The sequence below is a fragment of the Homalodisca vitripennis genome, chromosome 6 (assembly GCF_021130785.1).
Source record: "Homalodisca vitripennis isolate AUS2020 chromosome 6, UT_GWSS_2.1, whole genome shotgun sequence".
NCBI classification, from domain to species: domain Eukaryota; kingdom Metazoa; phylum Arthropoda; class Insecta; order Hemiptera; family Cicadellidae; genus Homalodisca; species Homalodisca vitripennis.
Window position 1 is genome coordinate 33054253 of NC_060212.1, and position 25144 is coordinate 33079396.

Below are 25144 nucleotides of genomic sequence, written 5' to 3' on the forward strand. Positions count from 1 at the left end.
GTGGATGTTGCACGTAGGGTTGGCAAAGGCAAGAAGGCGTGGTGTACTCCTTCAAAGCAGTGCGAAGGAGTGCAATAAAATATCATGCACTTCTTGATATGATTTGTTTATTTTTACCTAGTTTATAATTATGTATTAGGTTAGTTGTTTACCTGAAGAAGAGATCAGATTGCAGATTTCGAAACGTAGTGTTACTGATTTCTTGTTTCACTGAACGATAGCAAATGTCCGGGAAAATCCTGTTTCCTTCAGAGCATACACAATATAAAAACTCCGTGTAAAAGACACAATTTTTTCAGTGAGATATGGTCAGCGTCGGTCAAAATAAAATGTGTAGGTATTTTTGGAAATCCCCCAGTTTACGCGTTTGCTCAAAGGAGTTTTGTTTACTGACATGGCATTAAGTATACACGTAATTATGAACACATATAATCAAAATATTGATCGTACACTTGTACGAATTACTTCTGCACTATCTAAAATTATTATTTATGGTCCCAGTTTGCACCTTGTTTCGAAGGAAGCTCCCAACTTCGACCGTGCCGTGTTAAGGTGATAGATGAGATTTCGTCACGAAACCAAAAGTATACACTAAAAATAACGTGAACGAGCTAAAATAAAAATAAAACTCCTGGCAAACTGTGCTAAAACGAATTTGTGGATGCAGATACAAGCGCTCGGTACAGTCCCAGATCACGAGTACAGTCACAAATCACGACATCCCACTTAGCGTGACTCTCAGTGCACTCCGTGTTGTTCCACCGAGAATGGAACTGCTATGACAAACAATCGAAGGCGGCGATAAAGTACCGCGAACAGGACAGGCGAATGCTGACGTAAATTAAGCAATCATTACATGACTGTGGACAGGTGGTCGATACCGAACATTGTCATCCGGTTGTACGTATCGACCGCCGCGCCGCCACTCGTCAACGCATCAACGCCGCGTTGTCATCAACCATCGACGCAACATCAACTTGGCGTGAACAGGCGACATTTATTGCACATTGAGTGTCTGAATTCGTGACAAAACTACATTTTACTTCTACAACGTAATCACAACACAACGCCAACTTTATTGAATTTCAAAAATTCGCCAAACCTAGTGAAACATTCGGCATGCAACGGAACTTCAATGTTCGTCTGGAAACACTACAGGTGCAGTAGTTCAGTCAGGGTTTTCCCAAATCTGGCAGAATTGTTAGCCTTTCAAATACGAAACTCATGTTCATTAATCAGCCTAATTAGACCCAAGAGACAGAGCGCAATGGTCAACCATTGCGGAAACCATGCAGAATGGAACTCGGCGTATAGATTTTATTTTTAAGGTTATCTCAAGATCAAGAACGAAATTCAATGGCCAAGGTGCGAAGCTTTATTATGGAAACTGTGAAAAAGAATGCTCTGTTTTCCTTGGTAGGCTTTCATCCAAATTTGGCATGGAAATGCTACGGGCAAGTCACATAATTCAATTAATATTTCTCTGCATTTAGATATTTACCCAGGATTGATAACAAACACAATTGGAACAAGGGTGTAGAGTCCTGGAAAAAAGTTTAAAAGCACTACTCTGAGAACTTTGTATTGAATACCTTTTATACATTACTAGCAGTTACCTTTGACGTTGCACATAATTTCCTACTGCACAACAGAAACGCCATTTGCACACAATTTTTGTATAGAATAATAAACACTCATAAGATACGTGTTGGTCATTGGAAGATATTCAAACCTCTTGATTTATTCTAGAACACGTGGACCTTAGTTAGAAGAACAGTATTTTGGTGCTATGTAGTCGGAGAGTGAAACAGATTTTATGAATGCCAGTGATATAACGCAAATGTCTCTAAAAGATTCTATAATAAATAAATAAATAACGTCTTTATTTGAAGCGATTTTCAAAATTACATTGTTGTTTTTCAAAATAACTCAAGTCATACATTTTCAATCAAGGCACATACAAATCTATCTATCATCATCCGAGAAATACTAAATTAAACTAATAAAACCGATAATACATTACATTAAACAGCTATTTAGGGATGAAACACTCCTCCTCCAAAGCCAATCTGAGATTGTTTTTAAACGAGGAATATCCATAAGCCTTTAGACTGTGAGGGACGCTGTTGTATATCTGGGGGCCAAAGTATCTAAATCAATTCCTCCCCATCTCCAGCCTGACCCTGGGCACCTCCAGCATGGCGTCCTGCCGAGTGTGACAGTCCCTAATCTCAGCCCTGGTCTGTAGCATCCCCCTGAGGTAAGAGGGCTTTCCCGTCAGCAACACCTTGTGAACAAGGCAAGCCACCTGAAGTTTGAAAATGCACTTTATCGGAAGGATCCTTGCTGTACGGCGATACTGGCTAACGTGATCAAATTTTCTCAGGCCGTACACAAATCTTACAGCAGAGTTCTGTAACCTATCAATCACGACCGTACCCTCAAGGGTCAATCTTCTCCCAAATACAGGAAGAGCATAAACAATAACTGGGAAAACCACAGCCTTGACAGTCTTAAGTTTCACTTCCTCCTGGAGTAACCCCTTAAACCTAAACAATACTCTTAACCTATTCATTACACCACGATTGATATTTTGAACATGGTTCAAGAAGGTTAACTGCTTGTCAAAAGTAACGCCAAGGATCTTTACTGTGTCCGAAACCTGCAAAGGAACACCTCCAAAGGAAACTCCCAAGGGTCCATTACTAAGAAAGACTGCATTTGAAGAGAGGTAAAAATTAACAAGTGAACACTTTCTTGGATTCAACTGAAGCTCGTGATCTTCAGCCCAGAGCCTGACCCTCAACAAATCAGCATTAATCCGCTGCATTGCCAAGGAAGACTGTAATGGAGGATATGACAACACAAGCTGAGTGTCATCAGCGTACGAGTAAAGGGAACAGAATGATAACTCAAGATTAAGATCCGCAGTATACAATAGAAACATAATAGGACCTAAGCAGCTACCCTGAGGAACCCCTGACTTCTTGAGAGCAATCCCTGAAAGACGATCATTCACCCTGGTTACCTGGGTACTGTCGATCAGATAAGAGCGAAACCACATTGATGAAACCCGATCAAAACCGTAGTAATGCAGCTTAGACAAAAACATATCAAAATTCACTGAATTAAATGCATGTGAGAAATCAAGAGCAGATAAACTTCTACAGAAATTCTTATCCCTGGCGGAAAACAGTTGGTTTGTAAAACTTAGTAGAGCAGATGTCGTAATGAAACCCTTCCTGAAACCAGACTAACTATCGGGCAAAACACCGCTGCACTCCAGGAAGGAAACCAACTGATTTGTCACAATTCTTTCCAATACCTTAGACAGAACTGGTAAAATGGAAATGGGCCTAACCTCGGACACACTTGTAAGATTACTATTTTTGGGAAGAGGGATGACCAGGCTTTTTTCCATCCAGAGGGGAATTGGCCAGAGGAGAGAGAGAGATTAATGATATGGGTGATAGCCCCGATACAGAAAGGACTAACTGCTCTGACCATGTCGATTGAAATTCCGTCAATGCCAAAGGCCGCTGTGGAGATAGTGTTGATAATGTTTTTTACCTCACTCTCGCTCACCTACCGAAACTGAAATTTATATTGCACCTTTTCGCAAGTAGCGTGCTTATAAAAAGCGAGCCTTTCCGGGTTCACACTGTTATCGCCGCCCAAGCCAGCAAAGTAGCGGTTAATTTCATCCGGGGAAATATTTCGTTATACGGGAATTATATGGATGGATAACTCCAAAAATCTCGGTTACACTAGAACTACTCTAGGCAGTGGCCTAGGGAAAGTCGAAGTTCGTAATTTTTTCAGTGAAAGTACTTATGATGCAATATGATGAAGCCCTATGATAATTTTGAGTAGGTATATGGAAACTTTTATTTCAGTGTTCATAGTTAAGAAATTCAAATGTTAACAATTGCAACTGGACCTTTTTTCTGGGTTTTGTTTGTGCAGAACTTGTGGTCCGAATAAATTATATTTCAGATGCCATAGAAGGGTTTACCTTACTGCCATGATCAAAAACATATACATACGTAGGTATAAGAGCCTAATTTAATAAAAAGTGCAATTTTCTGCCCTTGCAATCTAAGGTATATCCGGTACCGCAATAGAATTTGCATTGATGCCCAAATTTAGGAAATATATACATGATTAAATCAAAGAAGCCTATTTCAATCAAAAAGCGTATATTTCCAGTCCTTGTTATCACTTCCGGTATAAAGTATTTGTTATTTGTGTTATTGTTCCGATCAATAAAATATATGCACTAGTAGGTCATAGAAGCATACTTCAGTTAAAATTATCTACTTCAGGCCGAAAATGCTTCCCGTCTGGTGTATTTTTGATGCCGTCGTATATAAAGAGCTAGTATTAACATACAAATCGTATTCTAGGGAAGCGAACAGGTAATGGTATTGTTTGTCAATAGGAGCTATCGAGCAAACTGTCTTTTTGTGTTCCGATTATACGGTAATAGTTGATTGACTTATTTGTTACACTGAAGTAGGCTAGCAGGCTGCATTAAATATGTAGGCGATTGGTGATATAACACTCTTTGGAAAAACCAATCTAATACAACACTATCTTTCCACGATATAAAAATCGTCACATCGAACCGCAGACCACGTACAAATCGTACGATCGACAGTGAAAGCGTTTACGCAGCTGCCGGGCCGTGCCATGAGCGGTCTCGCACAATCAATGCCCTGATAAACAACAGCGGGGCACGTTAGCGTTCCATGACAGAGACCTGCCGAACCTCTCGAACTTTCCGCGATAACACAAACTGTCGACGAAATTATACTTTGAGTGCTTTCCTTCCAGACACGTTAGTTTGAAAAAGTCGGTTACATACGATTTGAAAATCAACAACTCAATTAGTGACCCCAAACCACAACCCATTTTTTTAGTGACCCATTTGTGTTACGTTTTTTGAACTAGCTGCAAAAACCTAGCCACATTTTGTTTTTGTTTTTTTTTTTTTTTTGGTGGGGAGGAGGAGGGGTCAAGACAAGTGATATTTTCCCGTAGTGGACAGAGAGTAAGGCCCCATTTTGATCCTTGATTTTGATCAAAAGTTCTTGGTCGGTTTCTTTGTTGAGAACGATATTTCAGCAGCACATGTCAGTAATAATGAATTATTTAAATAATATTAATCGTTTACTAAAAAATTAATTGAAAAACTTACATTTGGTGGGGGTACAGACCCCTTTGAAACTCCCTCGCTGGCTACGTCCCTGACTAACTGACAGCACTAACTATAGCCACCATTTTGGTAACTTAAACGAGCACGATCTCTGATGACAAAGTAAAATAAGATTATCTAGAAAAGACGCCATTTTAACTGCTGTACAATTTTCTAGATATACAGTAATACACGTAGTTCACAACTTCACTGCGGCTCTATATTGAGTGATCGTGATTACATTTCTGTTCAGATCAAAAGAAGCTTCAAATCATCAATGACATTTTATATAAAATGATAAGACGTGATTCAAGTTTGCCCTTGAACCTTCTTTTGATATAAATACTACAATATTGAACAAGATATTACTGGCGTTTAGGGCAGTCGACATGTTAATTAATAATACAATGAGGATACACATAACGTAGCTATGGTAGGAAAGGGTCGATTCAATTTGAATGTTGAATTTAGCTCCAGTTCAGCTTCCTTTATTGCAGCGCCTGGTATCTGACGCTCTCTAGGACTTGACTCCTGGAATCTGGAGTCATGTGGTCTAAAGAGATCAAAAGAAAGTCGCATCATTTCGACATCAGAGATACCTATAAATAGGTGAAGTGGCAGTCTCACTGTCTCATCAGGTGCATAGTTGAGTGCACTACGATATTGCTGACACGATCTTTACACGGTGGGGCAACCGAGTTTTTAAACATACCGTAATTATGGTAGGAAGGGTTGTGCCTTAGAATGTCGACCTATGTTTCCAAGAATTCAACACTTCCCATGACATGAGTTCTTGTTACATTTTTACAATTCTAATTTTCCTCGGCAGTTACAAATACAAGAATTTACCGACATGTATGTACGGCACTGAATACGAAATAGATAGCTAAGGAACGGACAAGTGTAACTTAAAATAATTACGTGATTTCAGTGCCTCCAATACGATCACTAGTTGTTTTACAACAAATGAATTAATTTACCTGTCAAGAGCTGCTATAAGTCTATCTGTCCACGACTGGACTGGATGAACTGTATACTAACAACTGGGCGTTCGAGAGCAGCTCATCTGATTGTCGGACACGCCTTACATTTGCTGGATAATGAACTGCCGCCCATACACAATGGCTGTGACTATTTTAACAAGATTTGTGGTTAAAATTGGGAAAGGGCCAAGTTTTTTTATTCCAATAACGTTATAGAAATGCACATATATCGGAAAACGAACAAATTATTCAACGCCTACTTTCAATGCTCCAAACATTGTCAAAATTACCTGCCATTACGCAATTCTAGAGCAAACTTCGTGCAACACGAACTTCTGGGATACATTCTATCACCAGACATGTACACTGCTATTTTCAGACACACTCCTACGAATGTGTGTATGCCTGTATTTAAAAATTGTTTTCCCTTAAGGGGATATCATAGTTTTATTGTATTTCTCAATTAATTAAGATTGACAACATTCAAACAACAACAGAACTTGAATGTTGCTTCGTGACAATACCAACGCCGCACTGTTAACACGCGTGACGAGTTGTTTAGGTGTATCAAGTTTCATTAAATGTTGATTGTAGCTTTACAATCAAATTGTGATGTACGTACATCAAATTGCATGACTTCATTAAGGACTTGACAGGGCATTTTTAATATTACAGTTGTTTGTCTGACTGCGATAACTCTTGATAGAAAGGCCCTAGAGCCTTGAAACTTGGTACATGGATTTCTCTTGGTTCAAGGAAGATCACTTTTGATTCTTCGGTCAAATGTCAAAGGGAAGTCTGTCTATCTGTGCGATAACTCTTGATAGAAAGGCCCTAGAGCCTTGAAACTTGGTACATGAATTTCTCTAGGTCCAAGGAAGATCACTATTGATTTTGTGGTCAAAATGTCAAAGGGAGTCTGTCTGACTGTGCGATAACTCTTGATAGAAAGGTCCCAGAGTCTTGAAACTTGGTACATGGAATTTCTCTTGGTCCAAGGAAGATCACTATTGATTTTGCGACTAAAATGTCAAAGGGAAGTCTGTATGACTGAGCGATAACTCTTGATAGAAAAGTCCTAGAGCCTTGAAACTTGGTTCATGGATTTCTCTGGGTCCAAGGAAGATCACTTTTGATTCTTCGGTCAAATGTCAAAGGGAAGTCTGTCTGACTGTGCGATAACTCTTGATAGAAAAGTCCTTGAGTCTTGAAACTTGGTTCATGGATTTCTCTAGGTCCAAGGAAGATCACTTTTGATTTTGCGGTCAAAATGTCAAAGGGAAGTCTGTCTGACTGAGCAGTTACTTTTTAATTTCGTTCTGTCGTACTCCGTCGTATCGGTTTATTAAAAGCTTTTCATGCTTAATAAATCAATATTATTACTTAATAACTTTCTACACTTTTTAAGACTCTGGTAGGCCTACTGTAAAAACGTGAAATGCAATGTTAAGTATATTCAGACAGACAAATCTTTTCTACTTATTTTGGGACTACTAATTTTAAATATTTTGTTTAATTTCAAAGAATCAGCAATGGTAACTACAACACTAATCAATGGGGAGAATATCATCAAATATTGTCCACCGGATATTAGTTATTAATACACTTCCTCGTAAAAGTTCAGCACAGTGTACTACTGACTAGTATGTAGGAGCACCAGTGCCATCGATGTGTGACACTAACATATGTGATATGTTCTAGATGGGAAAATGTGGCACGGTAGACACGCCATGTGACACCTGATGGTTTGGTGGTCTGGAGGCCTGCTGGTGGCCACGTGGTTACTTCTCGACACCACCACGGCAGGCTTCTCCTGTCTCAGCAACCCCTGCTTCTATGGCATCTGCATGGATGAGCTCAACAGGTAATGTTGTTTGTGTGCGATTTTTAAGACCAGTATCAACAAGCAATGCTGTCCATAGCAGATTTACGATCCTATCAAGATGTGTGATTATCTTGTGTCAATATTCCAACCTTATGAGAGATTTGCAAGTACGATATCAACAGGTAATGCTGTCCATACAGATTCACGAACCTTACAAGATGTGTGATTATCTTGTGTCAATATTCCAACCTTATGAGAGATTTGCAAGTACGATATCAACAGGTAATGCTGTCCATACAGATTCACGACCCTTACAAGATGTGTGATTATCTTGTGTCAATATTCCAACCTTATGAGAGATTTACAAGTACGATATCAACAGGTAATGCTGTCCATACAGATTCACGAACCTTACAAGATGTGTGATTATCTTGTGTCAATATTCCAACCTTATGAGAGATTTGCAAGTACGATATCAACAGGTAATGCTGTCCATACAGATTCACGAACCTTACAAGATGTGTGATTATCTTGTGTCAATATTCCAACCTTATGAGAGATTTGCAAGTACGATATCAACAGGCAATACTGTCAAAAACAGATTCACGATCCTATCAATGTGTGTGATTATCTTGTCTCAATATTCCTTTCGTATGTAGATTTGCAAGTACGGTATCAACAGGTAATGCTGTCCATAACAGATTCACGATCCTATCAAGATGTGTGATTATCTTGTGTCAATATTCCAACCTTATGAGAGATTTGCAAAGACGATATCAACAGGTAATGCTGTCCATAGCAGATTCACGATCCTGTCAAATTGTATGATTATCTTGTCCAAATATTCCTTTCCCATGTGAGGTTTGCAAGCACGATATCAACAGGTAATGTTGTCCATAGCAGATGTACGATCCTACCGTGAGTATCTCTTACTTTAACATAATTATCTTATGTTGCGTATGTATATCAGACGATTATGTCCTCCACATTGAGCTTTAATTGTTCAAATACTCGTACATATTCTCTTAGCTTTACAGTTAATGTTTTAACATATAATGTTGAATGCCATTAGAAAGTCTTGGATAAACAAAGATTGGAACAAAGATTTGTACTATAAGTACACCAATAAGTCAAATGTTGGTTATTACATCAAAATATGGCACTCAACGACAACAGGACAGTACTTCTGTGAAATATGATTAGACCGCTTTACGGGCGATTTTCTCGTTTAATGCGTAATTTTGGCAGACAAGGTAAATTATGCGATAGTCACATGCAAGCAACCCTTCTCTCGTAACAGCCACACTTATGTTTATGGAAATTGCTTGGATCATGTCAACTGTATTCTCATTATTCCCTTAGCAACCGTAGGATAATATTTGATTCTCAAATATCTTAAGGTTTTCTTTCTTATCACAAAAAACAATTTTGATTCTTAAACGTCTCTATTATTTATTTCAAAAGCTATTTTATAGTATTCTGATTGAATCGGAATGAATTACGGTGATTCTGTAGATAATTTTTTTGAACGAAATATAAGCTAAATTATATTGCTTATATAATAAATATCGTATTTCTTACATAATAATATTCTAATTTTTTGAGATATTGAGGTCACATTTAGCTACTTGCACTTAAAATGTGCAAGCAAGGAGGAAATTAACAATCATAAGTAAAAAAATTATGGTTGCCTGTAAAGTCGGTTTTACGGGCGAAGATTTTACGTGACAACATCTTTTTCTCGGTAGAATATTTATTGATATGAATATTATTAAATTGCACAATAGGAACAAGGAATTGAATGAAAATAAGAATTGCACAAATTTTAACTATAGAAATATATTTTGTTTACTAAAACATTGTACATAATTTGAAATTAATTAAATTTGTTATTGTAAATGGTAAAGTTTAATAAAACATTTACTAAAATTGGAATTTGAAATTCTTGCTAAACACAGTTAAATTCTAACTCCGCGCGTGGTGATTGGTCGGTTTAGTTCGTTTGTTTGGTCGCACTGTTATGACAGGTTAGAGGTTATAATTTGTTATTTTAAATGTTTGACTAGCAATACGCGCTGTTTCTTCTCAATCGACTGAATTACGATTGATTGCAGAGTGATTTAAACTAATAATTTACTTAACACTATCAACATTTGTCAATAGTATGACATAACCTATAAACTCAGTTTCTCAACTTTTGTGTCAATCTAACAATTAATCAATCAATCATAGTTTACGATAATGAAATATCAGTGTACAATTATTTACCTTTATTGTTGTAGTTGTTGTAAATGACGAATCTAAGCACTCCACATTTTCACGAATAAACATAGTTATCTGCTTTATCCCGTGCGGCGGACCCACTGGACGGGCATCGTAACGTTACCGGGCGTTACACTTTTTCATGAGTGACTCCGAGCCGCAACCTAATGACGTTGTCACGTCAAAACGAAAAAAATACATTGCCTATATCTTTAGTACCTAATATAATATTTCAATTTTTTATTGTGAATGTTTACTTTCTTATTTTATTAAAGTAACCAATTATAAAAATTTTACTGTGAAATTCTTGTAAGAAAATTAAAATAATATTCTGTTAGGCACTCACGATTACGTTCTCGGTAGGTAAAATTGTAACTGTAAATGAACAGTTGGCAACAATGATACTCAAATGTGAACAAACAGACCTAACCTGTAACCTCTTGAACCCAGGTACACGTAACCTCCTCCAATTTCAGTGGATCTGATCACTCCATTGGTCGGGGTAACAGTTTCCGTCGACCAACAGAAGGTTATTTACATTCCCGAACGGTTAAAGACAATCAAATGAACATACTCCAGGTAAGTTTATCTAATGATCGTGGTCGACCAAACTGCGACGACTTTTAGTCCTTATCTTATTTTTCAAGACTTCCTTTCAATCCAGAAGGGATCATTTCTGGCTGGTTTATACCTTCCAGTTGAACCTACCACTGGCCACAGCAAAAGCCGATGTGTCACTTTAATCTGGACAACCTTATGGATGTCCAGGAGCGGCACATCACTAACCGCAAATGTCGAGATTCTGGGGTGAAATGGTAATTCGATAGGTCTAGTATACTGCAGGAGAAGACTGTTGGAGTTGGTGGGGTTCGTTACCTAAGTGTCAGAAGTTCTTGCTAGCCTCAACATAAGGATATGCCACCCCTGCCTGCTTTGACTGGAAAGGCTGGTTCAGAGTTATTTCAAGTTTTGGCTGGCCTCCTCTTATTTCGAGGGGACATGACTTGAGATTAGTGCCCTAATTTCTTCCTCATGGATCTCGATAGTAGGCGGTCCCTACCCCCAACCTTACCAATCCAGAAAATCCTGACACTCTGGAAGCAGCGCAAAGGTCCTTATAGGACTAGGTGCAATCTATAAGCTTCTTGCCCTAAGAGAGAAAAAAAGACTTCCTTCGGTAAAGTGTAAATTTAATTCTAAGATATCCATCTTAATTTACTCGAACAAACGTTAACATATTGTTCGCGGTCGGTTGGAATTAGCGAGAGTAAGTACCGTTCATCAGGACAACTGTTCTTGTTCCTGCTAGGAGCGAGTTGTGAACAAGGTTCAAAATTTACAAGCGAGAAGTAGTGATAATACATTCGACGCTGGTTCCCTCTTTGACTCGAAGACAAGTCTAACTTCTGAGCTAGTGGTTTTTACTTCTGTGCACATTTGCGCACATTGCTCCGTTTCAGCCATGGAAAAACCTCTGGAACCAAACCCAGCTGATTGTAGCTCTCAACAGATTTACGGCCAAATTGAATTATACGATTCGGTCCAAAAATACTATTGTAATGTGCTACAATATTTGAATAAATTTCCGATTTTTTGAGGTAATTTACAAAATTCAAGGTGTAAAATCTCATGTATGAGCATTGGGCACATCTCTTCCAGCTTTCTTTTTATGGAACTTCTGATTACATTAAAAATACATACTTATTTATGCCTTTGGGTATGTTTATAAAATCAATGAGCATACAGACAATAACTGGTTGTTATAGCAGTTCTTTCACCTGCTACTGTATCGATGGCTACACTGGAGTTCACTGCCAGACCAACTGGGACGAGTGCTGGTCTTCACCTTGTCTCAACGGCGGGATCTGTCACGATGGAGTTGCCACCTACAACTGTTCCTGTCCGGAAGGCTTTGTTGGTAAGATCATCCAGGGGCTATTACTACTGTCATGGATGTATACATATCAGATGGATCTTGGGCTTTTCGCACCACTTTTGATTTTCTTGTTACTTGCTCCATTTCATGACTTTTGATTTGCTTGTTAATTGCTCAATTTCATGAATTTTGATTTTCTTGTTACTTGCTCCATTTCATGACTTTTGATTTTCTTGTTAATTGCTCCATTTCATGACTTTTGATATTCTTGTTGCTTGCTCCATTTCATGACTTTTGATTTTCTTGTTAATTGCTCCATTTCATGACATTTGATTTTCTTGTTACTTGCTCCATTTATGACTTTTGATTTTCTTGTTGCTTGCTACATCTCATGACTTTTGATTTTCTTGTTAATTGCTCCATTTCATGACTTTTGATTTTCTTGTTATAACTTTTGATTTTCTTGTTAATTGCTCCATTTCATGACTTTTGATTTTCTTGTTACTTGCTCCATTTTATGACTTTTGATTTTCTTGTTAATTGCTCCATTTTATGACTTTAGATTTTCTTGTTAATTGCTCCATTTCATGACTTTTGATTTTCTTGTTGCTTGCTCCATTTCATGACTTTTGATTTTCTTACTACTTGCTCCATTTAATGAATTTAGATTTTTTTGTTATTTGCTCCATTGCATAACTTTTGATTTTCTTGTTAATTGCTCCATTTTCATGACTTTTGATTTTCTTGTTATGACTTTTGATTTTCTTGTTAATTGCTCCATTTCATGACTTTTGATTTTCTTGTTACTTGCTCCATTTTATGATTTGATTTTCTTGTTAATTGCTCCATTTTATGACTTTAGATTTTCTTGTTAATTGCTCCATTTCATGACTTTTGATTTTCTTGTTGCTTGCTCCATTTCATGACTTTTGATTTTCTTACTACTTGCTCCATTTAATGAATTTAGATTTTTTTGTTATTTGCTCCATTGCATAACTTTTGATTTTCTTGTTACTTGCTCCTTGTATGACTTGGATTTTCTTGTTAGTTGCTTCATTTTATTTTTCCCTTAAGCCTTCCCTTCCCTTGAAATTAATCTGAAAATTTTTACAATGAAAATGTTTACATACCAATAAAATAATTATTAATTAATTGTAATGAAAATAAATTATTTTTAGGCATGAATCAAAGCAATAACCACCCTCAGGATTTGATCTCAACTTCTGTTTCTTGCCAATCCTATTATATTTGAGTTTCAGTAAAGTGATTGACTTTTCGTGCGGCTTTAATATGTATTTCTTGCCAAATAATATGCATTTATTTTGAGTTTTATTATGTAACTATTTGTTGTTAAAATAAGAATTTCAAGGGTTTTACATTACAGTACTTTACAAAATAATTCCTATATGGTTCCACTTAACAGTAGGTTATGGTTTCCTGTACAGGTAGGAACTGAACCTTCCAACTGGGAGTTAATAGTTATTAACTTACTTTTAATAATGCTTGACAATACCTTTCATACTTCAATGTACTTAATACAATATGAATAACCGCTATGCATGAGATGTCATGAGCAAAGACAAACCATTCTAGAGGTCTCAGTGAAGTTAGAAACTAAGATCAGTCAACAGAATTCACCAGTGTTGCAAATTGACACACGCTGTGTGTTTCATTGATTTGAGTATTTGTGACCATAAGGCTTCTGACTTATACGTATTTAGTATACTTTCCTCTGCTATCATCAATAATGATAACTCAGAAAATATAAAAAAGTTTCTTACTGAGAAAAAATTGTTCCCAGCTTCATCCGATGTCTAGACCAATAAACACTACTGTCAGGACCAAGAGCAACTATAGTTAATTATGTTAAAGAAGTATATAGTTACTAGTCCAAAGGAACATCTAGATTTTGAGTATCCTAGCATGATAAATTCTAGTTTGATAGAAATTCTTGACTCTAAGCGTAGGATGTTTGAGGAGAACATTGACGAGTGCAGCTCAAATCCTTGTCACAACAACGCTACCTGTGTGGATGCAGCCAACGGTTACTCATGCCAATGTGCACCAGGATATTCTGGTAATTTACAAGGTCAACATTTGAGATCACTTCAGAGATTCACATTTTGCAGGTGAGATGTGTGAGGAGAACATTGACGAGTGCAGCTCAAATCCTTGTCACAACAACGCCACCTGTGTGGATGCAGCCAACGGTTACTCCTGCCAATGTGCACCAGGATATTCTGGTAATTTACAAGGTCAACATTTGAGATCACTTCAGAGATTCACATTTTGCAGGTGAGATGTGTGAGGAGAACATTGACGAGTGCAGCTCAAATCCTTGTCACAACAACGCCACCTGTGTGGATGCAGCCAACGGTTACTCCTGCCAATGTGCACCAGGATATTCTGGTAGGGCGAAATCTTTCTTCATTCTTATTTCAGTCAAACTTTTTCCTGTCTTTCCAATTCAATTTAGACTAATTTACATATACATATAATCCAACTCACTAAATTAATCATTATTGATGGCTTGGATGGACTAAATTAACCAATTATTTTCAGACAACAACATACACCCACTTAGCAATCCAGCAGATAGAGAGTCATTGCATTATGAATTATACAGTACCTCAAGAGAATTATGTCAGTTTAAAAGGAACCCTAACTAAGTAAAATATTGTTTCCATCTAATCTATCCTAAACACAATAAGCTCAAAGTACTTTAAAGAAAACTTTCTGACGGATAAACATTTTAATCCTATTCTTAATCTTGTAACATTAAAAAAGAAAAGGCCCTAATCGTATTCAGCCTGACGAAAGTATTTGGAACTTCAAATTCTTTAAAAGCACTAAATAATGTGATATAGTTATAGATAATATATCTTATAATAGATTTATATGACCTTTAAATCCTTTGCAGAAGAGCAAACTTTTTATTTCTTAGCATTAATTATCTATTTGTAATAAATAGATTTATTTATTCAACAATGTTACACCTTAACACTTTAACAACCTTATGTTTGGTCATGGAATTATGTAAGATCTCCAATTTGTGTATGGGTATTATTAATACGAATCCAAACGCATTTTTATTTACTTTCCTAGCATTATTTCTGACACCATTACATTAAATTCCAATTTGTTTAACAGTCCCTTTGAGCTACGAAGGAAAAGTCTTGGTTTTTATTCCAAAACTCTTATACTTTCATCTTCTACATTCTTGCCCAGAATTTTTACATTCAAAAGGAAAGACGATGAAATGAGACATTCTAAACTTGGTTATCTTAACAACGTCAATGTTCCAGGTACCTACTGTGAGGTGGACATCGCGGTATGTAACAGCACAGAGGACATGCGTTGCCAGAATGGTGGAGTCTGCCTCGAGGGTCCTGGCATCACATTCTCCTGCTTCTGCGCTCCTGGTTAGTATTTTTCTTTCTTGGAATGCACATGTATCATGCAAGAGGTAAAAATTTTACCTCAACATTGAAGCCTTTTCACTGAGCTTGAATGTGGAACACTAACACTTCTCCAAAGTGTGTTCAAGTTCATAGTGTAGTATTTAAATGATTTCTAATATAAGATTTATAAAATCTAAGCCCACACAATATACAAATGGCTAAACACGCCATAAAGTTATTTATGGACAGATAGACTCATTATGTTTTAAATAAGTAAGCTCATTTATTCTCCTAATCATAAACATTTAAAATATTTCAATATTACAGCCGAAACTATTAGACAACAATTAAAGTGTTTTACTTGTTTTTCAATATGACAATGAAAACTACTCTTCGATATTATTTAAGAACTGGCTGTAGTGAAAAAGTCATGAGTTTTATTCCATAAGCTTGATGTTAAACCTTAAAAAACTTGGTACACATATATTTTTGGTCATAGAATCATAGCCGGTGTCTTATTTTAAAGATACGACTAATACATATCCAAAGCATTTTTGTTTTTCTTACAAAGTGTATACTTTTTGAGTAGTTAAATGATATAGTACAAAACAATTTGTGATTTTTTAATTAAAACAAAAAACAATAAAAATATCAACAAATAAAAAAAGCTTTTGGATTTATATTAATTATAAAGATAAAAAATTAGACATTTTCAATAATTCTACAACCAATTATAAGGCTGTAAAAGTGCTGGTTCTTATGGTGTTAAAATCAATATAGCTGCCAGTACAGCCTTCTCAAAGAGCAAAAATCTGAGGGACACAAAATAGATTTAATAAAGGAAAACTGAGAAGCTATAAACAATACAACCTGAAGTCTATGTGCTTTATATACTTTTTTCCATATCACAATATTTTATAAAAACTAAATTATTAACAGGTTTTTTTATTAATTCATATTATTTAAGAAATTATTATGAATTAAATAATAAATATTTATAATCCACTCTTTGCCCCCTTTCAACGCAGGATGGACTGGAAAGTTGTGTGAAACACCAATTGATGAGTGTGCTTCGAATCCTTGCCAAAACGGCGCTGTGTGCATAGATCTTCATGCTTCTTATTCTTGTGCTTGTTTATTTGGTGAGTAGCAAACATGAATTCATGTTGATAATTTTAATTGATCTGATTAATTACCGGAACAATAAATTGTAATTTACACTTAAAGTACCCTAAATTTTGGAAATTAATAAAAAATGGTATGAAATTCTCCTTATTCTCCTCTTTAGTTCGATATTATAGTAGTAACGCAGAAAGTCATATTCCTTAAGTACAATCTAAAAGAATTTCCTTATAATTGATACTGGACTCTTTTTTAGACAAATCATGCATTATTCTGTGCATTGCTAGTAATAAATAGTACTTGTTTTAGTCTTGTTATTAGTTGTTCAGAAAATGCAAATACGAAAGATGGCGGCTGAATATGCCTTCAAGTTCAAAGTAGTTAGAAACTTGACAGTTTTTTAATCAGGATCAGATAATTTATTTTAGTAATATTATATAATAGGGCAGGATGAATGTTGACTACAAAAGATTGTAATTTTTGTTTTTAACTATTTAGTTTTAGCTGAGTTAAGAGTTGGTTTTTTATATTATTGTTATATATTTGTTTATATTAATTATTGTTATTTCGGATCAGATTTTTTCAATAATTAAAAGAAAATCTTCTTCAGAGTAGACTATGTGTATTTGTGTTGTTTTTGATTATTTATATTGTTATTGGTATAGCTTTAGTCATGATTTATGTTCTAGTACTGTTTATGTAAAAAGAGTAATACCGCATAAGTCCGATATATTCTTTTTGTGACATGAATAAAAGGTGAACTCTGAGATTTTAAATTCTTATTCTGTATTGCTAGCCTTCATAACTGGTTAAGGGATCATTGTCATACTGATTCCCAGTCCTCAATATCTGGGTGATTTTCAATACTCTTTTAAATTGAAAAATCAAGAATCACATAACTCTTACACTGTAAATTGAGCTTTAACCCTAAATTTATTTGAAACTATGATTGAATTGCAGGTTAAAATTTATCATTAATGAACGTACTGATTACTTTGTTGTTTGTTGTAAAATATCTCTGTCAAAAATTTATTTTGCACTTGAAGTTTTACATTCTATCCCTATTCCTAAATGTTGAACATTTGTAATAAATTATAATATAGATCATTAAAACTACATTCAATGCAGGTAATCTAATATTCTATTTTTCTTTATTCTGTACATAGGTGATCATGTTTATTTTGTTGTTGATATTGTTGAATTCCGTAAGCCTTTATAAAACAATTAAACTGATTCAACGAATAAAAGAATAGGATTGTTAGTTTGAGCGTACCACTATAAGATGGTAATAACTATATTGTATGAACATATATTACACTATATTGTATGATTACATATTATAATATTGAAACAAAAAATTAAATGTTGTAAGCCATGAGTTAAAACAACTTATATCATTATTCATGGTATGTATCTACGAGTAGTCTAACGTTTTGAAGAGAGTGGTTGTAACTAATGAGAATTAATATTGTAACATTGAATTTTGTAAAAATCTACATATTGAAAATGATATCACGTTCGTGTATTTCATTACTTGTTTTCGTGATATATTAACTTTACTAATACACAACAATAAACAAACGAACAGAACAAAATTGTTCTGAGATAATGTTTTAAATTTATTTATTAAGTTCTTTGGGACAAAATCAAAATACTCTTTTTGAAGTTTCTTCTTCCATCTACTGTTAATTTTATAATATGATATGATACTGATTATGTCAAATTTAAGGACATCTTTTACTAATTTTGAATTGGAAGCTAAATTCAAACTACGTAGTTAAATGTATGTATTTTTATAAATGTTGATGTAATGTATATAGGCTACTCATTGTTCATTGTTTTCAATTTTATTAGTTTATTGTTTTTACGTTGTTAACTGTTGTCTAATTATTTATTTGTAAATGTATGTCTTATAGTCTATTAATAATTTACGTTTTAAATGTTAAAAGCTATATCAGTGTAGTTCATATAGTGTTATAACTACGGTATTTATAATGTTGTTCTATATTTGTTTTAGGTTTCTGTTATATAAAAGTTGTTACAAACACAATTCAACAAACAATGAAAAAGTAAAATTATGTTATATTGCTATTGACGAAATCTATTGCATCACTGTATGTTTAATGATGAATAAATATTGAATCTTGAGTCTTGATCCACTTTGTAGGGTTCACGGGGCGGGATTGTGACCTGGTACTATCCATGTGTCCTGCCAACCCGTGCCACAACGACGCCCTCTGCCTGGTGGAGGACGACACCAGCGTCTGTTATTGCGTGCCTGACTATCACGGTGACCGCTGCCAGTTCCAGTACGATGAGTGCCTCCTAGGACCAGGGTAGGGTGTTCTAAGGGGGCTGCCGATTTAGTTTTAGACATCAACGCAGAGAACAGTGTCGGTCTTTGCGAAAAAAAAACTGGTGCCATCCAATTCTCTGCCACCAGCTGTTCAGTAAAAATACAATACAATCTTAATTTGTGCTTTACAAATTTATGCTTTGGATGAAAATTAATACGGTAACCTTTTTTAAGTTTGTTATTGACAGTGGAAGGTTTGAAAGGATAACAGGATTTCGGACATTTGCCATCGTTATAAAAGGTTATAAAAGGCATAACACAACGATTCGAGGATTGGAATCTATCTTCTTCGTCTGGTGGGGGAGGTATTAATACGTACAAAAATAAAGAGCAGAAAGAAGTAAAGGGTTCAAACATACCCAAAAGCAGCTTGGGGTCCAGTCCAGGCATTGTCACTGCACAGGATATAAGTCCCGAGCACAAATCATAAGTATGAGTATCCCACTGTAGCCTGTGCTGGTGTGATGTGCGACTGTGATCCTTGTATTTTTGATTTGTGCTCAGGACTTGCATCCTTTGCAGTGACAACGCTTGGACTGGACTCAAGCAGCTTTTGTGTATGTTTAAACCCTTTTCTTTCCATTATTTCTGTTCATTATTTTTGTATGTATTAACACCTCCCTCACCTGATGAAGAGGATAGATTCCAACCCTCGAAACGTTGTGTTATACCTTTCATAACCTATAACGATGGCAAATGTCCAAAATCCTGTTATCCTTTCACCACAGTAAAATTTTTCACAATGGTAAAATACAAGGGGAGACACATATCCAAGTTGCAAATTGATTTGTCTTCTGTCTGAATACAGTTAAATTACAGAGTTGTAACCACTTACTCAGTTTACTATCTAGAGTCAATGCAAGTTAAGAGTGAACTTCCAAAACGTTTCAAAAACTTTTACTATGCACCACTGCTTTCCCTCTCTTTGTAAATCCATTCTTACAATTTTTTATGGTTTATTATTTTACAGATGCAAGAATGGCGGCACTTGTATTGACGGAGTGGACAGTTTCTCCTGCTCCTGTCCTCCTGACCTAACAGGACAGTACTGCGAGTGTCTCATCCTCGAGGATTCCGGTCTGGACTGCAACTACATCCGGTCAACCACCACAACCACCTCCACCTCCACAACCACAGCTCTTCCAACCACCATAATGTCTTCAACGTCCCCCACTATCCGTACCTCCTCTTTTGTGCCAACTCAGTCTATTTTTCCTCCCACTGACTTTTTTACTACTGTAGAGACCAGCAGTGCACAAACTGAAACAACCACGTCTTATGAAACGACAAACGCGACGGAAATAAAAACCGAATCGACCACAAAGGAGATCTCCGAGGCTACCACTCCGACAACGCCTCGAGTGACAGAGACTTCCACCATGGAAGTTACCACTGAAACGATTCCAGAAACAACTGTGGAAGAAGTCCACACGACAACGGAAGTGACAGTTACCAGTGTTACATTGGATTTGATAACAACCGGAATACCAGAGGAAACGCAAAAGACTGAAACGATTCCACCCACAGTGACTGAACCTACTGCAGAGTCTAAAGCGGTTGAAACGACCGAACCTTCACAAACCACTGAATCAGAACCTTCAGTTGATTCCACAACTAAGGGTGATTTAGAACAAACTACCAGCACAACAAAGTTACCAGCTGAAGAAGTTACCATAAGGCCACCAAAAGAAAAAACCACCACAGAGCAACCTGCACCTACACAGCAACCAGTTACCACAAAAACAGAGACCACAACAGAAATGGTAACTGCCACAGAATTACCACACACCACAATTGGCTTGGATTGTAACAACATGCCTTGCCTGAACGGGGGGACCTGTTACTTCTCAACAAGCGGGGCTAAGGTAAATATTATTTATTTTGGATGACTCTGGGTATGGGCTTACCCTATTTTTGCTTAGGCCTAGATTAGCCTTGCCAAGTCCATTCCTTAAATTACATTAAAAACATAAAACCAATATTCAATACATTTTATTGTTTTGTGAGGCCTTTCGATATCCAAGATATCTTCTTCAGACTTTTCTGATGTGTCTGAAGAAGATATCTTGGATATCGAAAGGCCTCACAAAACAATAAAATGTATTAAATATTGGTTTTATGTTTTTAATGTAATTTAACAGTGACCAATATAAGCTCCATCTACAGCAAGTCCATTCCTAACCTCACTGTCCAGCTTTCCTATTTTATTTCTCACATTTTTCCTTCTAGGCCCAACAGCTTGCCAATCTTCATTTAACTTATTTTCTGTCTTAGAAGGACAGAAAATAATTATTTGTATAATTAAAACCATAACTATAATAAAATAATTTCTGAGACATAAATAACACAATGTTCACAATTATTATAACAAAGTCGATGGATGAGTAATGACAGTAATATCGTATTGATAATTTCTTAACTAATAATGTTAATTTCAGCTTTGATTATTGTATAATCAAACATTTTAATACTATAGGTTCTATATTTTAAAATTATATTACAACTATAAAAAGTGCAACCCAGTTTTACCTCATTGTTATTAAAATTAAGATACAACTACATCAATCATAGTAAAAATAGTAGTTATAATGTATTTACTTATATGATACAAATATTGTGTAGCACTAAAATATTAATACCAAATTAAAATTTCATATACAATATCTCTTAGTCCTAGATTTATAATATTAAAAAAAATCTATTATGTGATCTAACTCTACAGTAAAATTATAAACGATTTTTTTGTACTATCTAAATAGAATAATTTATCTGGCACAGAAAGAAGTGACGATCCATAAATTCATCCTCTGAGTAAAATGATTTTGTAACGAAAAATGATTTTAATTTCTATTGATTGATTTTTTATATATACATTTTGGAAGTTTATTCTGCAATATTATTCCAGATTGTGGGGGGGGGGGGATTTTGTAACCTGTTCAGTCTGTGATGGCTAGCCCAATTTTGGAATCTGGCACTATTATCATAAACATATTTTTCATGAATTAAATCATCTTTAAATATAAAAGCAAAAATTATAGCGGCTGTTTTGTAAATATAAATAATTGGAAGTGTTAGTCATCAAAAGTTTGAAAAATGTTTTGAAAAGTTTCAGTGTATTTAAATTTGAAATTATTCTTATTGCCTTGTTTGCATCACAAAAGGTATATTGAAATTTATTTTTGTGTACACATTAGACATTAATAGAGAACAAAACATATGTCTTAAAACATTTACATAATCCACCAAATATATAAAATACAAGAAAATGAGGAGTTCTCCACTTAAGGTACCGTACTCACATGCTCAATTATGTATTTTAGGCTGAATATAAATGAAAAATGATTATGCTAGTAAAGTGCTTAATAAAGCATACAGTTTTATTACTGAATGATATTGACAGTTCTTATTAAAGTAGTATATAGGATTATTTACAACCAATGATTACTTGTAACAACCAAAGGTGACTTAAGAGAGCTTTCATGAAAGACCTTTACAAGTCAGATGTCCTAATATATCCAATTGCAATAAACAAATGCTTTTGATTGCACATTTCAAATATATCTTTTCCAAATTCGCTCAACAAGCTGGATTGCAATAGTAGAAGTAAAAGTTAAAGAACTGCATGATTTTACACAGCCTGTAAGGTGAGTGAAGAAACTAAAGACATGCAGCAGATACATGAACCAATGATGTTACTCTTCTTGCACCACTATTCTAGAATGCGGCTAGCCCTACTCAAAATATCTAGTAAAAAAGAAAGTTATCAAACTCATCCTTGCAAATTTAACTTTTATAAGGCCTTTTAAACACTGATGAAGAATATTGATCAAGCCCAATATATTCTGTAAAAGAGCCAAATACACATTTACAGACCATTTAAGTAGAAGTTGGGGTTCCTGATCAGAGTGGTTTTCTTTTCTGTTTAAAAAACCCAATATTAATGCAAGAATTTTTTTCTGTACCGGTAATTCACAATCTCTTAATACGAAATTTGGTTGTCTCAGAGTGCGTTTTTAATAAATTTGGGTCAAGTCTAGGCTGATTAGGGAAACCAGCACTAAGATTCTTTTAGGTAGTAATTTTTTTCTTGGTGAAATAAGGTGATCACTAGAACTCCAGGGCTAGGTAGTCAATCCCCTATATGGGACTGAGATCAATTAAAAGGGTCAGTATTGTTGGTATTAAGGTTCTTTCCTCATATATTACTATCCCTTTCCACTTTATATTGATAGCAATGTCACAAAAACACATTTAGGTTAGGTCAAAAAAAAGAGGTTTGAAAAAATGTTTACTTCATTAGACAGAAGTAGAAATCCAACAAACAATTGACTAAAGCCAAGAATATTATTTATTCAAAAGATTGATTTGTACTGCTGTGTGTACAAAATCTTTCAATTCATTCCAATCTTTTATCAGTTTGCCATTTCAAACATCGTACACAATAAGTTTTTGCTGGAAGAATGGCGATCTGATCATTAATGGCCCAATATGTAATTAATCCTCTATCAATGTCTGTCAACAGTGCAGGTGCAAGCAAGGATGGAGTGGGATCAGGTGCGACAACCGTGAGGACATCGATGACGCAGCTTTCACCGGCCATTCGTACTTGAGCCACAGGCTTGCCAACAGTTCAGGCACCGTGGTCAGTGTCGTCATACGTACCCTGGCACCCACTGGCTTGTTGTTACATGCCAGGACTGCCCCACACATCTACATGGCAGTGTACCTACACGATGGCCTGCTTAAGTTTGTCTTTACCTGCGGTATACAGACGATGCTTTTCAGCGAGCTACATGAACGGGTTAACACAGGCTTCAGGCTCAGTATAATCGCTACGTAAGTCTATATATGTGTTTACCTCACACTGCTCGGAAATTAAGAGTTCAGTCTACAGTACAATTAGGAAGTAAAGTTAAATATAAAGAACCCAGCAGGTATCAATTCTGGCTGCTTTATACCTTCCAGTTGAACCCACCACTGGGCACAGCAAAAACCGATGTCACTTAAATCTGAGCAACCTTATGGATGTCCAGGAGCGGCACATCACTAACCGTTAATGACTAGATTCTGGGGTTCATGGGCAATTCGATAGGTCTAGTCTACTGTGGGAGATGACTGTTGGAATTGGTAGCGTTTGTTCCCTAACCTCAGAGGTTCTTGCTAGCCTTAACAAGGGTGTGCCACCCCCTGCCTACTTTGATTGGAGAGGCTGGTTCAGATCTGGCCTCCCCTTCTCCCGGGGAGACATGACTTTGAGATGTAGTACCCTAATTCTTCCTCGTGGATCTCGATAGGTGGCGGCCCCTACTCCCCAACCTTACACATCCTGAATATCCTGTCACTCCGGAAGCAGCGCAAAGGTTCTTACAGGACCAAGTGCAATCTATAAGCTTCTTATCCTAAGAGAAATATATATAAGAAATACTTCTCTTAAGAAAAAATTTTTACTTAACCCCGATAAAACCAACTTTATGACATTTTGTACTCGAGAAACAAACACAATCAACAACTAATGATTATTAAAGTACATAATTAAAAAAGTTAATCAAATTTATAGGGCTAATACTAGATGATAGCTTAACTAGTGATATAAATTTGCAAAGTATATTAATATTACAGAAGAAAGCCATACGTATTATGCTTAATTTACAAAGGCAGGAGTCAGTGAAACAAATATTTTCAGACTTAGGTATTCAAACCATTTATGGGCAACATATAATGGAAACGGTCTTAGCATTAAGCCTAGCTAATGACAGTTTACCTGAATTAGGCATTTCAACAACTATTCAAGAAGAAACAGGAACCAGTTGGCAGCCCCACAGGTTAAACTAGAATTTACTAGGAAAAAACCAACAGTTGCAGGCATTAGATTTTATAATATCCTACCTATAGATATTTTAACAAGACAGTTTTCTAAATTTTAAAAATAAGCTTAAACGGTACTTAATTGCCAGGTCATTGTATTCTTTTGATGAATTTTTCCAACAACCTTAACACTTAAAATATATCATTTTAAACTATATTTAATTTAATACTCAATGTTGGTTAAATAGTACAAGTCTAGATTAAGACACTGTAACTAAGTTAAATTATTGTTTTTATTTCATGTTTCTATATATTTG

The 25144-nt window shown here is 35.7% G+C and overlaps 2 protein-coding genes across 3 annotated transcripts in view; one reads left to right on the plus strand and one right to left on the minus strand.

Annotated features, from left to right (window-relative positions):
* LOC124364234 (MKRN2 opposite strand protein) overlaps positions 1 to 25144 on the minus strand; it is a 50921-nt gene that overhangs the window by 25404 nt on the left and 373 nt on the right. Inside the window, exon 1 of one of the 2 annotated variants that reach the window (XM_046819559.1) lies at positions 6178 to 6232. The exons of the other annotated variant lie outside the window; for it this stretch is intronic. The gene's annotated coding sequence lies outside the window, so the exon portion shown is untranslated. Of the gene's footprint in view, positions 1 to 6177; positions 6233 to 25144 lie in introns of those variants that run through there. 2 annotated transcript variants of the gene reach the window in all.
* Positions 1 to 25144, plus strand: part of LOC124365344 (protein eyes shut) — a 38593-nt gene that overhangs the window by 11065 nt on the left and 2384 nt on the right. The window contains exons 2-9 of the mRNA XM_046821319.1: positions 7882 to 8044; positions 12037 to 12185; positions 14273 to 14386; positions 15449 to 15565; positions 16573 to 16686; positions 18834 to 19002; positions 19993 to 20887; positions 23545 to 23858. Of these exons, the coding sequence (XP_046677275.1) occupies positions 7923 to 8044; positions 12037 to 12185; positions 14273 to 14386; positions 15449 to 15565; positions 16573 to 16686; positions 18834 to 19002; positions 19993 to 20887; positions 23545 to 23858 (1994 nt within the window). The 5' untranslated portion in view covers positions 7882 to 7922. The remainder of the gene's footprint in view (positions 1 to 7881; positions 8045 to 12036; positions 12186 to 14272; positions 14387 to 15448; positions 15566 to 16572; positions 16687 to 18833; positions 19003 to 19992; positions 20888 to 23544; positions 23859 to 25144) is intronic.